The sequence below is a fragment of the Podarcis bocagei genome (genome assembly GCF_964188305.1).
Source record: "Podarcis bocagei genome assembly, chromosome: 15".
NCBI lineage: Eukaryota > Metazoa > Chordata > Lepidosauria > Squamata > Lacertidae > Podarcis > Podarcis bocagei.
Genome location: NC_138141.1, coordinates 14,440,644 through 14,452,355, shown reverse-complemented (window position 1 = coordinate 14,452,355; position 11,712 = coordinate 14,440,644). Strand labels below are relative to the sequence as shown.

At 44.4% G+C, this 11,712-nt stretch overlaps 1 protein-coding gene across 1 annotated transcript; it reads left to right on the top strand.

Moving 5' to 3' along the window:
- Positions 1–56: 56 nt before the first annotated feature.
- Positions 57–9,409, top strand: LOC308574212 (carboxypeptidase inhibitor SmCI-like; the record flags this gene model as incomplete). Its single annotated transcript, XM_081171831.1, has 7 exons — positions 57–234; positions 2,054–2,233; positions 3,784–3,819; positions 5,630–5,806; positions 7,165–7,203; positions 8,103–8,282; positions 9,326–9,409. The coding sequence occupies 7 exons, from the start codon at positions 57–59 to the stop codon at positions 9,328–9,330; spliced, it is 795 nt and encodes a 264-aa protein (XP_081027957.1). The 3' UTR covers positions 9,331–9,409.
- Between the last annotated feature and the right edge of the window lie 2,303 nt (positions 9,410–11,712).

Below are 11,712 nucleotides of genomic sequence, written 5' to 3'. Positions count from 1 at the left end.
GGTTACCTTGATCTGAGCAGAGGTGCCTCAGAGTGTTCCCTACCTATTAAAAAATTATGTTCAGTGTCCAGGTGGTTATCTCCCTCCACATCACTATTGAATACTATATAAGGAGGTTCCTCTCAGCACTGAATATTCACATCAACATGCAGTGCAATAGCACTACACTCCTGGTCATTATCATGGGGATATTGGCACCTTGCTCTAAGGTGCAGGGTTTTTTCCGTTCAACAGGTAAGCCTTCTGGCCCTTCTATGCATCAAGTGTGCAATATGCCAGGCCTCTCTGCAAGTTAGGAATCCCCTGCAGATTGGATGGGACTGGGCAGGTTGGGCATTGGGCATCATCATGGCGACAGTTCTCTGGCATGTGTAAGTCACTATTGACTCTGGGAGACTCAGAGAAATGCTCTGCTTTTTCACCTTTTGTTCAGCCTGCCTGTATCCTTGCCTCTACACTTTCACCCTAATGAATACATAGGATCCCATCTGTGCTCTACCTTTAAAGCAGTATTATTCCCCTTTAAACTGCCATGGTTTCTACGAAAGATTCCTGGAAGTGTAACTTGGTCAATGGGAAAATTCCTTCCTGTAGCACCTTAAAGACCAACTAAGTTAGTTCTTGGTATAAGCTTTCGTGTGCATGCACACTTCTTCATGCACGTGTATCTGAAGAAGTGTGCATGCACACGAAAGCTTATACCAAGAACTAACTTAGTTGGTCTTTAAGGTGCTACAGGAAGGAATTTTTTTATTTTGACTATGGCAGACCAACACGGCTACCCATCTGTAATTGGTCAATGGGCTGAGAGTTGTTCGGAGACCCCCTTCTCCTCAAGGTACAAGCCTTCTTCCCAGGTAAATTTGGGAATTGTTGCTGTGGGAGGGGGCTTGGGGTCTCTTGACAAGTCTTATCACCCCTAATAAACTACAGTTCCCCATGTACTTTGGGGAAGCCATGAATGTTTAAAGTGGTATAATAGTTTGAGTCTGCCCTGTAACTAGTGAAAATGGTAGGCATATCCTTCTTTGTTACAAATGCAGTTTTATAAATTCAAGTTTGGAAGTCTCTTGACACATAAATCTACAGTAATAGGAAGTGTTCACCGGGATTTTAAATCGTTTCCTTCTTTATAGTCTATAACTTCTTAAAGGTAAAAGCAACATCTCCCAGAGATGAGGAAGCGCAGTTCCTGTTGAACAAATCCAGAAACGTCTCAGGAAAAAATGCTATACAAAAATAATGACATTGGAGAACCCATATTTCCCCTCCCCCTTGGAAACAATGGCTGCCTCTACACCATACACTTAAGGCACATGGATCCCTCCCACCCCAAGGCCTACAATGCCCACAGAGCTACAATTCACGGCACCCAGAACAAACTACTGTTCCCAGGATTCTTTGAAGAACACAATTTGCTTTACACCAATAGTGTCTACACAGGCAACATCACATGAGCTGATAGTGCCCTTTCTAGGAAAATTTCCAGCTCCAGTTTGAAAGCATGTGGCAGGTATCACATTCTTTGGCTTTTGGAGAGACATTCTTAACGCTAAAAGAAAATGAAATCAACAGGGCTAAAAAGCCCTTGGGCTAGCATCCCTTGGGGCAGGAAATATAAATTATTTCATGATCTCAGTTTGGATTACAATAGCAAACTTTGCTCAAAGTCGCAGCTGATTCTACATTTGACTTGAGAATGATGGATGCACTGCATTCGACAGCAACTAACACATTCCATGTGGGAATATGCTGCCTTTAGTGCCTCGATGTGTGTGTGTGTGTGTAACAGCTTCGTTGTCAGTGTGGCCCCACAGACATTCACTGAATTTATTATTCCTAAGTCCTGCAGTCTTCTTAAAGCCTATGGGGGGAAATCACCACTGAACTCTACAAATGAACTCCAGATTGGCTCCATCTTTGGCTACTTGGTAGAGAAAATATCAGATGTAGGGTTAACAAATGTCTTCAAATGGTATTATCTTCTGTGCTTCAAAAGATGAGATAACATATATGGTACCTGTGGCTGTTCCTCTTCCCATCCTTCCTCCAGGAACTATACCTAAAAAATGCACACTCACTCCGGATTATGGAAAATGCAAGGCGTTCCTTACACAGTTTTACTACGATGTTAAGAGCAAAATGTGCAGGGAATTCATTTACAGTGGTTGTGGAGGCAATGGAAACAACTTCCTAGATGTATACCAATGTGTTTTTGAGTGTCACCCGTCTGGTAAGGACAATTTTAATACCCCCTCCTTTCCCCTAAACCTTAAAAACAACCAAATGTTTGAAGTGAAAATCTATTTAAAAGTTGCCCTTGTGTTTCTAGGGAGTGTTGTACTGAATTGATTCTCTGCTGCTGGAGATGTTCTGCTGCATCACCTTTTTTAAAAAAAAGATGTTGATAGGAGTTGTTTCCAGCTACATATGGTGACTCCATCTTTCCACACCCTTCCCCTACAGACTCCCATGGCCCATAAATTCAACTTCAGAGGGGACCCCAAAATTCTTGTAAGCTGCCTAAGGTAAAGGGACCCCTGACCATTAGGTCCAGTCGTGACCGACTCTGGGGTTGCAGCGCTCATCTCACTTTACTGGCCGAGGGAGCTGGCGTTTGTCCGCACACAGTTTTTCCAGGTCATGTGGCCAGCATGACTGAGCTGCTTCTAGTGAACCAGAGCAGCGCATGGAAACGCCGTTTACCTTCCCACTGGAGCGGTACCTATTTATCTACTTGCACTTTGACGTGCTTTCGAACTGCTAGGTTGGCAGGAGCTGGGACCGAGCAACGGGAGTTCACCCCGTCGCAGGGATTCGAACCGCCGACCTTCTGATCGGCAAGTCCTAGGCTCTGTGGTTTAACCCACAGCGCCACCCGCGTCCCTTGTAAGCTGCCTAGGAAGGTGTTAACCCTGTAATAAGGGAGGATGTTAATATGGGAATGTGCCCTTAGTTCTTACAGTAATCTCTAAATAAATAAAACAATTAGAAGTGTTTTTAGGGCATTGTGACCTGTTTTCCAGCACAGGGTGAACTGAGCTGAGAGGCCATCCACCCACCTCCTTCCCAAAGCCTAACTTGCTTTCTGGAGGAGGCATGAGGGCTCTGTCTGACAGGGTCCTAGAGTCCTCCCAGACCCTTCCCAAAGCCTACCTAGTGCTTGCCCAGCTTTGGGAAGGTGATGGAAAGTGTGTACAGTGGTACCTCTGGTTAAGAACTTAATTTGTTCCGGAGCTCCGTTCTTAACCTGAAACTGTTCTTAACCTGAAGCACCACTTTAGATAATGGGGCCTCCCGCTGCCGCTGCACCGCCGCTGTGTGATTTCTGTTTTCACCCTGAAGCAAAGTTCTTAACTCGAGGTACTATTTCTGGGTTAGCGGAGTCTGTAACCTGAAGCGTCTGTAACCTGAAGCATCTGTAACCCGAGGTACCACTGTAATGTTTAATGGAGATAGTTACAGCCATAGGCAAACTCAGCCCTCCAGATGTTTTGGGACTACAACTCTCATCATCCCTGACCACTGGTCCTGTTAGCTAGGGATGATGGGAGTTGTAGTGCCAAAATATCTGTAGGGCCGTGTTTGCCTATGCCTGAGATAGTACAATGTTTAATTAAGAACTGGATGGGAAAGAGCAGTTCCTGAATTAATCTCTAGCTAATTGTATCAACTGTCCAATGGTCTGTTTTTCATTTCCCCGTAAAACTCTGTATCTAAGCTGTTTCACACTCACATCAAATCTGCTGTACAGTAAGATTGTTCTCCTTGTCCTTTTCACAGCACTTCAAGTACACAGGCTAATTGGGTGGAAACAAGGTAAGAGTTCCTATGGCTGCCTGCAGCGTGATTCAGAAATGGAGTGGGGGAGATGCCTCTAAATATGAGAGTCAAAAGAGACAGGACATAAGCAGCAAGATGATGAGAAAGGACTGCCTCAGCCTGCCACTTTGTGGGACTAGGGAGCCCAGAAGGGAATCTACGAGGGCATTTCATAGGATATGCAAACCATGAGCTCCAGGCCCCCCAAAATTGATGGGCATTTCCATTCAAATGGTCTCTGTGTGCCAAGCCTTTTGACTATGTGGGGCAGGACTTGAATTGAATTTTATTATTACGGTCACAGACCAGTTCCGGCTCACTTACAATATCAGGAAAATCATAAAACACAACAGAAATACATTGAATTGCATTTGGGTATAACAGAGGAAATTCAGATATAGCGTCAGTTAAAAATATATATTAAATCTTGATCACTAAAATATAACCTAAAATTGTCATTTAAAACCTTAATCATTTTGGTAGTGCAGCTTGTTCCCTAAGTTTTATGGCAGTTGCACAGAATTTGGCCACCCTTAGCGTGATCTCTAAATCCTTGTCCTCTACCAGGAGTTTTAGACATTGAAGTTTGGACCCATTTGGAGATTTTTGTATAACAGGAGTGATAAATACCGAGTGTATATCCCCGTAGAAATGGCAGCATGACAAGACATGAGAGACAGTTTCTACCTATATCGAGCCGCAGGGGCAGACTTATTTCACATATGGTTTACCCTCGAATCTGCCCTGCAATAAGGCAGATGGCAGCATGTTGAATCTAGCGAGGGTAAAGGACCGTCTGTATTTGGGTATTTGTAATTTTGAGAAATAATTTGCTGGGGTAAATCCTCTCCCATTATCTTTTATTGCCGGGTGTTTATTCATCTCGCTCATGTGGCATTGCAGCTCCACATCCCAAATTCGTTGATGGATTATTGCTCTAGCTTTCTCATAACCTACAGCTATCAGGGCATGTGGGGAAAACCCCAAGCCTCTTAGCTTTTCATGCAGTGTAGCTTTCCATTTGGATTGGTAGGAATCAACTTTGGCAGGGGTCAGCAACCCGCGGCTCCAGAGCCGCATGTGGCTCTTTTACACCTTTGCCGCGGCTCCGGGGCGGATACTAGCGAGGGGAGGAGGCGCATTGTGCGCCCCGACACTCCCCACTGTGGCGGGTGCTGTACTGGCTGTGATGTCGCATGGGGGCGGTGCGTGCGTTAGTCACGCACCGTCCCGACGTCACCTTCCCGCCCGCCCGCCCGCTACATTGTAAGGGGCATGTACGCTGGTCACTGCACTGAAAGGGGGCATGTACGCTGGTCACTGTTTTGAAGGGGAATGAAGAACACACACACACACAAAAGGTAACTTGTTAATTTAACGTTTATTTCTATGAGGAGGAGTAATTTTGAGGGGTCAAATAAAGAAATAATAAAAAGTGACAAAAAAGTTATTTTTTATAATGACGAGTTTTGCGGCTCCCAGTTTTTTTTCCTTCGGAAACGGGTCCAAGTGGCTCTTTTTGTCTTAAAGGTTGCAGACCCCTGCGCTAGAGGGCAGGACTTACCTTGGCTTCCCCCAATGTTTTATTCAAGTTGGGACCCCGATACAGAATCTTGGGGTCGAAGGGGCTGGGAAATGGGTGGGGTCTTTTTCAACACCTGACACTACTGCATACCACTCCAGGGTTCCTGTCATTGCCCACTTGGAACAGATAATCTCAGCAGTTTGAACTGCAGGACTTTGAAATAGGGTTTACATCTACTATATATGTGTGAGCTTTCCACATCCCCGTTTCCTCCTCCTCCAGAGCTACCTCTAAAATGCAAGCGGCCATTTTCATTCGGAAATTGCCAATCTAGTGTGCTACGCTATTATTACAATGTCAAGTTGAAGAGATGTTTCATGTTCATATTTAGTGGATGTGGAAGCAACGACAACAATTTCCATTCTTTCAGGGAATGCTACGAGGAGTGTGAAAAGTATGGTAAGAATGAGCCACTTTTTGTCTTTTTTTCAATCAACACAAAGAACTCACACTTTTTGCTTAACTTTATGCATGCTCTAGTGGCGTTGCAGCTCTGCTACCGCAGCATATTGCCCTATAAACATGGGGGGAGTGGGGTAGCTTTGGTACTAAGGGGGTAAGCATTGCTGATTTGGAAAAAGTCACAAGAAATGCAACTTTTGACTCTAGAGTGCGAAAGCTTGATGCTAGAGCAGGGAAAGTTTGCAGGTGTCAAAGTGAAAGAAAATCTTGTATAGCACTAAGGAAAAAAAGGGAAAGGGTGCAGAATTTGGTTTTTTTAATGTTATCATTTGAGAACAGTGACAAAAGTCACCTGAATGCATGGCTGAACAAAGGGTTTTGTACAGTGGCAGCTCGGTTCTCGAATGTAATCTGTTCTGGAAGCCCATTTGGCTTCCGAAACGTTCGAAAACTGAGGCGCAGCTTCCCATTGTTTGCAAGAGCTTCTTGCACTCAGTGGAAGCCACATCGCACGTTCAGGTTCTGAAAAATGTTTGAAAACAGAAGCATTTACTTTTCGGTGTTCAGGATCCAAAACATACAATTGCGCTGGCAATCTGAAACATATCAGACTAGGGACTCAGCTACTTTAGTAAAAAAAAAAACACCACATTATGAGTGTGTTAAAACACTGCAACATCAGATGTTGCTGTAGAGCTGAAATCTGAACTTGATATTTCCCATTGTGAGCTTTGAAACTCCCCCTCCTCCCAGCGTTTTTTTTTAACTGTGTAGATGCAGCCTTAGGGGGAGTATCCCTTGGGACAGTGGTTCTTAAACTTATTGCTCTGTGCCACACTTCCAAAATAAAGGTTTGCTTGCGCCATACCAAAAATTGTTATCAATAAGAAATATCTGTAAATAATTGCAACGTTCTGTGTATAAGGTGACCCCCAATTTTAAACTTTAAAAAATTGGGGGTAAATATAGTATTATACATGGAAAAATGCAGTAATTATAAACAAGTATCTTTTATTGTCCTTGAATTTTCCCACCACACTTGCCATCCTCTCCTGTCACACTGGTGTATCTAATTACTGTATCTAACCTGATTCCGTTTCACCTAAACTCCACTGGCACATTAAAGGGAGGATGTTAATTTATGTGCATATTCATGGAAAAGGACAAGACAGCCTACCGATCATTAATGGATCCTAAACTGAGCTGCAGTAAGTCCTTAGCATAGTGCTTTTTCAAGAACAGAACCCTAACTAGAGTTGCTCTAGATTGTTCCATAGCGATTGTAATTTTCAGCATAAAAATGGTCTCCAGTCTCTACCATTTGGTTAACATGGTTCTCCTTCTCCTTATAACAGAAATACCTGAATACCTGATAAATCCTGACATACTTAAAGGTAAGGACCGAGTAAAGGAGGGCTCCATGGCATTCTCCTTCTGACCTTCGTATGCATTCTGCCTTCCACTCCTACTGCATTTTGTCAGTTCTGCAGCCTGTTTTTTCAGGTCTGCTTTGCCGTATCTATACTACTAAGCTGTTACTTTCTATGAAAGGCTGCACCAAATCAGAGGCTGTTGGTGAATTTTCTGTGATAGTATGCTAAATATGCCTTAAGGAATCTCAGAAACCATAATCTCATCCTATCTAAGTCCTTGACTGCATCTACACAGCTGTAAAAAAACACTCTGAAAATGCTATGAAAAGAAACCGTTTTAAAGCTCACAATGGAAAATTTCATAGAGTTCCAATTTCAATAAATTTTCACAGTGCTACAATGCATTTATAACTTCTTTTTTTAACGAACGTAAATGTAATGAGTCCCAACTGGTCTCTTTCATCTGTTGTCCACATTTCCACTCTTGTCAGTGTGACTGTCGAATCCCAGGGCAGAGTTTTCATAATTGTCACTGAGATAATCTCAGGTGTTGCAACCAGGTGCAGCCCCAAGTGGTGGGGGCTGAGGGGTCTTCAGCCCCCTGCCATTTTTTCAAGGAGTGGGCTGAACTCCCCCAAAATCCTGTGGCTCCACTCCGCCTCTGCCTCCCCATCAATGTCACGTAGGGAGGAGGTAGCCCAACTCCACACTCCCCAATACCCACCCAGCGTGCGAGGGCCGGCATCGTGGCGGTGGGATGCCTGCCCAGCCCTGCCCAGTGATGCACCCCATGACATGGGGGCAAGTTGGTGCCCTTGGTTGCGACCACAAGTATGTCACCTTAAAATTCTATTTCCTTCAAAGAACCAAGTAATAAAAATGAACCTTGTTTCTGTCCTTCTCTGCCCCTGCAATATCAGAGTTTCTGCTTGATTACTGTGAACAACCCCTAGACATGGGACACTGCCACAGTGCCTTTCCTCGCTTTTACTACGATGACAGGAGCAGAACCTGCAAGCCGTTCAACTACACTGGCTGTGCAGGGAACAGAAATAACTTCAATAAGGAATATGAATGCTTTTGGGCATGTGCAGGCAATGGTAAGGACACAGAAAATGTTTAGAACTTTCCCAGAGAGGAACTTCCATTATTCTCTGAAAGTTATTTATGCAATGATTGCGTTCCAACTGCATTAATTCAATATCCTCATTTCATAGGAGAGGGAGAAGTCCCCTCACCCTCTCTGGTGGGCACCATTGTGGGCTGGCATTCCTCCACGCATGGGAATTCAACGTGGGAATACCCAGGGACTGGTTCTCTGACAGAAAAGGAAGCCTATGGGCTGAGCTTGCTGCCTGGGTTATTGGTCCCACCCGCTCACTTAATCAGCGAATCAAGAGCAGGCATGGTGAACATTCAGATGGGTTTGCTTTTTACTATGAAATGAGGTGACCAGTGGGTGGCAATTGTTCTTTTTTGACTTAGGCTGCACACAGGCTGTACATTTAAAGCTCATGACTTCTCCCACAATTATCCTGAGTTCTGACGGTGTTTATGCAGCTTTAACTAATCCAAAGGCAATTTGGTGGTTTCAGTTGCCATACCAGCCCTCTACATTTTTGAAGCTGAACCTCTGAACCATCCCTGTTGCATCCCTTCCAAAAATGCCCTCAAGGTTATCCATGAGGGGCCATCAAGGGCCAATTCTAGACTTTCATTGTTTTGCAGAATTGACAAATCTCCCCCAACTTTAAAAAACAACAACACCATACCTTTTAAAGTAGGGATGATGATAGGAAAATGCAGTAAAACTGTGGGAGAACGTTCAATGGATTGGAAGTCATATAACCACAAATCTCAAACCACACACACTTTCTTTACCCCACCAATGCATTTTATACTTTTTAGAGCATATAGAGGCAGCAGTGGGGGATTTCTGTCAATCTCCTGTTCTCTGGTCAATCTGCTACCTGCACCACTCAACCGATTCTGCCATGTTTGATGTTATAAACTTGTCTCATGTTTCCCGTAACTCAATGTCTCCACAAGCTAAAAAATACCCCCAAAACATTCCTCGTGCTGCAAACTGGTCTTGGCTGCACCTTCACATTTAATTGTTCATACCTCTCACTTCTTTCTTCAGGTTGACCTTGAGTCCTTATGCAGAGCTCAGTCTATTCTATTTTCACACCCACTAACATCTCACTGAATCCAGTGGAACAAAGGCTCCAAACATGCTTTCATTCACCTTCAAGGCTATGACTTTCCCTCATTATACTGAGCCTGGCCAAGTTACTTTACAACCTGAGTATAATGTGACCTTGGTGCGGATACCATTGCCTGTTCCATCTCAGGCAACAGAGATCAGGGATTGGATTTAGCCAGGAGGCCAGATCCAGATGTTTCCCCAATCCCCGAGGACCACTTTGACAGGTAGGTGTGAGCACCCACCTGCCAATCATACAACATCACCATGACGCCAGGCGAAGTATTTCCTTGTCCCTGAGAATGGTTTTCCTTTGCGATCCTTGCTGTCATCACAGATCAGCTGACCAGCGCTGGCAGTAAACCTCACTAGACAAGGGACAAGTAGTAGCCATTTTCAGGCTCCCAAACATTCCTCTGGACCCCCATCTTTACCTGCCTCACACCTGACGTCACATGTGCCTCAGGCAGCCACTTCTCTCTGCCTAATGATAGGGCTGGCTCTGGCTGTATATACCTATACATCGGGGGGGGGAGTGGACCAGGCCAGTGGGCAGGATTCTGCTTTCCTCAAGCCCACAAGAGCCACTTTGACCCACCTGTCAATCATCTGACATCACCATGGCATCAGGTGGAATGCTCTTTCCTCCTGGAGAGGCTGAATTTCAAACAGCACAGGAAAAGGAAGCATTTCCACATGGTCCTTGCCGTGAGAGCAAATCAGCTACAGAGTTGCTGATTGAAAACTTGCTCGTATAGCCAATCCCAGGGGGCCCTGCTGAACGTACACTTGAGGTTCCCAATGGTTTCCTTGCAGTTGTGACTTCACCTGCCACACACCTGGTGCGATGTCACATGGGACATTAGGTGTGGGGCAAGTGCGTTTGGCTGGAGGGAAATGGTTTTGCAGGCTATACATTAGGACCCTTGTTCAGCTTAATCTGGCCCGACAACTGGAGGTTCCCCTCTGCTGGTATACAGAGTGATGGCCATGCAAGCAAACTCCTCCATGTCCCTGGTTCGGAAGAGTCCTTGTTCACGAGCAGGAGGTTGTCTTGATCTAAGCAGAGCTATTTCAGTATGTCCCTGCCTATTAAAAATGTTTGATGTCCAAATGACTATCTCCCTCCATATCACTGTTGAATACTATATAACATGGCTCTTCTTAGCACTGAGCATTCACATCAAGCAGCCACCACGCAGTGCATTAACACGGCACTCCTTGTCCTCATCGTGGGATTATTGGCACCTTTGTCCAAGAAGCAGGATTTCTTTGCCTATTCAGCAAGTAAGACTTCTGGCCCTCATAGGCTTCAACTCTGCTAGCTGCCAGACATCCCCTGCATATTGGACGGGGTTGGGAGGCTTGGACTAGTGCCATCATGATGACAGTTTTCTGGCATGGGACCTGTAGATTGCTCTGGTGCTGAGAGTTGTTAGAGACCCCTATTCCCCTCGGTTTAAAAAGCAACTGACAATCTGACCCTGTTTCTGATTTACATTCGGTTTCTGATTTACAAATTCAGCTTCACAAATTCGTATCTTGACATTTGAACTTGCAGCAATATGAGGTGTTAGAGGGAATGTAACTCTTCCTTTATTCTCTATGACTTTCCTAAAGGTAAAAGCAGCATCTCCTAGAGGCCAGGAAGTGCAGTTTCTGTAGTGTTCTTTCAAAACAGAGGCAGGAAAGTCTCTGGAAACAGTGCTAAAGAATCAATTGAAGTGATTCAAGTCAAGTAACCTTTATTGGCATCACATAAGAACATTCAGAATACAAATTGAAGTTATTGTGCTCCCAAATCATGACATGGGAGCACACATACCCGCCCCCTCCATAAAGCCTTTGGAAAGAATGGCTTTGTACACACCAAACATTGAAAGCACATCAAGAGCACATGGCCCTCCCTCCCACAAAAGAGCCCTGTCGTGGTCTATACAGGTATGATTCCTCATACCCCTAGAAGCTACAGTTCCCAGGATTATTTGAGGGAATGGCATTTTCCTTTCTGTTTCATAAGAATGGATAACTTTTATGGATCTACTCATTCATCCTCTTCCCACCCTTCCCCCAGAAACTATGCCTAGCAAATGCACACTCCATCCAGAATATGGAAACTAATTATTTCCATTGAAATTATTACTATGATGTTAAGAGCAAGATGTGCAGGATCTTCATTTACAGTGGCTGCGAAGGCAATGGGAAACAACTTTAATTTTCTCACCCAGTGCCTTGAAGAGTGTAAAAGGTATGGTGAGGACTAATGAACCTTTAAAATTATCCAATGTTTGAAGTGAAAATCCATTTAGAAGCCCTTCTTGTTT